The sequence below is a fragment of the Rhea americana genome, unplaced genomic scaffold (genome assembly GCF_003343005.1).
Source record: "Rhea americana isolate MKP2758 unplaced genomic scaffold, rheAme1 scaffold_691, whole genome shotgun sequence".
NCBI classification, from domain to species: Eukaryota; Metazoa; Chordata; class Aves; order Rheiformes; family Rheidae; genus Rhea; species Rhea americana.
Window position 1 is genome coordinate 8,969 of NW_028186858.1, and position 3,570 is coordinate 12,538.

General features: G+C 64.7%; 1 protein-coding gene across 2 annotated transcripts in view; it reads right to left on the bottom strand.

The window, feature by feature from the left end:
* Positions 1-3,570, bottom strand: part of LOC146586389 (transcriptional corepressor CBFA2T3-like) — a 22,000-nt gene that overhangs the window by 8,962 nt on the left and 9,468 nt on the right. The window contains exon 1 of one of the 2 annotated variants that reach the window (XM_085321399.1): positions 2,615-3,534. The exons of the other annotated variant lie outside the window; for it this stretch is intronic. Coding sequence (XP_085177525.1) covers positions 2,615-2,690 — 76 coding nt within the window. The 5' untranslated portion in view covers positions 2,691-3,534. Of the gene's footprint in view, positions 1-2,614; positions 3,535-3,570 lie in introns of those variants that run through there. 2 annotated transcript variants of the gene reach the window in all.

Sequence of the window (3,570 nt, forward strand, 5' to 3'; positions counted from 1 at the left end):
CTCCCGGGCGCCCTGGGAGGCGGCGGTGCGGCCCGTGGGTCACCCCGCTCCCGCCCCGGCGGTGGGCTCGCGGTCACCCGGAGCCGGCGTGGCCGAGAGGGAGATTATTTTGATTTTCTTCAAGGGGGAAAGAAAAGAAGAAAAAAAAAATCCCTCTCTGTTTTACAAGCCTTCGTTTGCTATTGTTTATGTAAACAGGTAAATTGTTTCGTATCTCAATTAAAAACATCTGCCACATAAATGAATACCAATTAACTCATCCTGTTTTTAATTACTCTGTTAATTACACACAGGCAGCAAAAAGGATGGCATGGGAATAGGGAAAGCATGCTTACAACCCCCCCTTCCCACCTTGCTCTTGGCAAGGATCCGAAATATGCCCAGATAATGACGGATTAAGGTGGCTGGTGAAAACAGCGGCTCGTCGCCAGCTCCGGGACCTCGGCTCCCTTCCCGGCCGGCCCTGCGGGCGCCCGCGCCTSCTCCCGGAGCACGCCTGGGGCCCCGAACCGCAGCGGCGCGCATGCCCGTTGGCAAAGCGCCCCGCACACGCTCGCCCCGAGCCCCGCTTTCGGCGGGGGCCAGCCGCGTCCGCCGCGTCAGAGCGTCGCTCGGCCCGCGGAGACCGACGGCAGTTCCGGCTTCGCGCGGGGCAGAGCCGCGGCAGCCCGCGGGCCCGCAGCCCCTCACCCCCCCGGCGCCTCCCGGCTGCGGGAAGCTTTCCAAGCGAGCAGATGGGGCAGGGGGAGCAGCGGCAGCAAGGAGAAGAACAGAAAAGGCTATTTTCTCACGCTACGTATTTTACAAGTCGAACATTTTGTGCGATGCAGCCTGGCCTGTAAAACCGCCTCGGGCTCAGCCCCGGGATCGGAGCGCGGGAGGCAGCCGGCTCCAGCCGCCCTTCCACCCCGGAGCGGGTCCCGGGGCAGGGATCGGCCCGGCAAAYGGCCCGGCCCGGCTCTCCCGCCGCCAGCGGAGCCCCGGGTGTTGCGCCGGGCAGACGCCGCTCGAAGCGCGACGCCCCGGGGCCGCCGTCCCCGCCGAGCTGCTCCTGCGGCAGAGGTCCCGCTGCACGAGGCGCATCCAAAAAAACAGCCGGAGCCCCCCGGCCCCTGCRCTGGTGCAAAGCCTGGTGCCCCCCGCCGGAAAGGAGAGGCCCCGTCTGAAATGCCCTGTGTGGTTGTCGCAGCCAGCCGCGCTGGGAAAACGTGCTGGATGGGAGCTCCGTGGGAGCATGGGAATGCCGAGACGCTGCTGGCTCCACAGAGGTTCCCGGGCCCTATCCTGCCCTGCGGATGCCAGGACGCCGACGRCTGCGACGGAGAGCCGAACCCGGCCGGTGCAGCCCGCACGCTGCTCGGTTCCTGCCCCTCTGCCTTTTCTTAGCTGTCTGCTCCATTTCAAGGCAATTTCATCCATGTGCGATTTAATCAAATGATGCGGGAAAAAGCATTAATAAAGGATTTTGCAAAATAAACAGGAAATCCCTTAGATGCCTCCTGGAAGTACGGGTCAGCATCTTCCRAAGGAAAGCTGCAGGCTTGCCGAGGTGCGGCCGCCCCTGGGGAGCGAGGGCGGGCGGAAAGCAAGCTTCGGGAATTCTAAAAATACACCCAGAAACGGGCAACAGCACTGAAGGCAGCTAGAGCCCTGAGCCCGCAGCGCCCAGGGCCACGCGGGCAGAGACCGACACCAGCCTCAGCATCCTCCCTCCACCCCAGCCCGGCGGAGCAAGTAATTGCCACCTGCCCCGGTTCACGGTGCTGGGCCCGGTGCGAGAGCAGCAGCACGCGCCGCAGCGCCAGCGCGCGCCGTGAGAAAGGGCCCCCGGCACCAAAACGCAGCCGCGGGGCCGGGAGAGGCGCCCGGGGGGCACGAGCCCGCGTGCATCCACCGCAGACTCCGACGCTGCCGGGGCCGCCTGAGGCGCCGGACCCGGCTGCCCGGCCCCTCGCGCTGGAGCCATCCCTGCCGCGCCGGCACCGCCGCGCCGGCACCCGCGGGAGCTCTGCTGCGGTCGGTGCGGGATCCCCCACCCGGACCCAAGAACCCAGCCAGACCCTCCTGCCGGGTGCCGGCCCCCGGGAAGCGACTGCAGCTGGCGCCGATCCTGCCAGGGCGCCCGACGTTCCTCCTGCTGCCCCGACAGCAGCGCCCCGTTTCCCACCAATTCCCCCGGAAACCGTGCTGCAGCCCCCCGCTCCCAGCCGGGGCCTGGCTGCTCGGCGAGGCAGGACAGCGGCGGGCGGCAGGCCGTGCCGGGAGGCTCCCGCCGAGCCGCCGGCTCCGCGGGAAGGAGGCAGGGAGGGAGGGAGGGAGGGAGCGATCGCAGCCGCGGCAGCATCCCGCCGCCCCGCCGCGGGCCGGCGCTGCCCCCAGGCCCTCGCTTTCCCGGCACTGCAGCCTGCCGGAGCGTTTTTGCATCCCGCTTCAGGCCTCGTCTCACACCCGGGACTCCGGCACCGAGGCCTCGCTCCCACCGCGTGCGGTGTCCGTAGCTGGCCTGGCCTGCCCACACCCTTCGCTTCTTCTCCCTAGAAGCCAACAATTGCAATTGCAGCTTTTTTAAAAYAACACGGGCCCATCACGCGGCCGTTGCTGGGTAAAGCCTTACCTGCCAGCCCAGACACCGGCGGGGCGCGACGAGAGGCAGCAGGCAGGGAAAAAACCCTCTGCGCAGCCAAGTTCATCTTTGTTTTCCTTCCCGGAGGGCTTTCCCCAAGCACAGCAAAAGCAAAATTCAAACTTCTCTTTTCATGGAAGCACCGGGCACACGGCCCTGCCTCATCTGCAGCCGGAGAAGCGAGCCCCCGCCGCAGGCGACGGCTCGGCCCCGGCGTTATCTCACGGCAGAGCGGTGCGGGGCTCCAGGTGCCCGGACTTTCAGCATCCTCCCCGATTTCCGCTCCGGCTTTGCCGCGTGTTTTCGGGACAATTCCCCAACATCTCCGTGCCCTGACCGCCGCTGGCGCACACAGCGGAGCTTGCCCCACAGCGGTGCTCAGCAGACGAATTCTTGCAGAGCGTCTTCAAGTTGATAGACAAGGACCACGGAATTAATATTCCTTTTAACCAAAGGCAGAAATCTCTCTTTGTTCCTGAACAGAGAGAATACCACAGAGGGAAGAGCTCAAAGCTCCTTCGACGTTAGAGAGGAGGCCATCGCTTAGATTCAAACATACTGTCACACTGTCACATACACGTGACCTCAAATTAAAAAAAAAAAAAAAAAAAAAAAAAAGAAAGCCAGAAGAAGCCGCAGCTCTTTGAAATCGCAGGAAAGTTGCAAAGTTTTCTCAGCTAAAAGGCAAAAATCCAACAAAGGTGCAAACACCAAACACGCAGTCCGCCGTGCCTGAAGCCACAATCCAGCAGCGGGAGGACGGTGCAGGGGAAGGCTGCGAGCCCCTCGCGGGCTGGGCTCGCCCGCGCTCCGCCACGCCGGGCAGGGAACGCGCAGGCGGGGACGCTCCGCGTCTAAGCCGACGGCATCCCCTTAGCGGATCCCTCGGGATTTCGGCCCCGCGGGCCGGGAGCGCGCGCTGGGAGAGGGGCCGGAGCGGCACACGC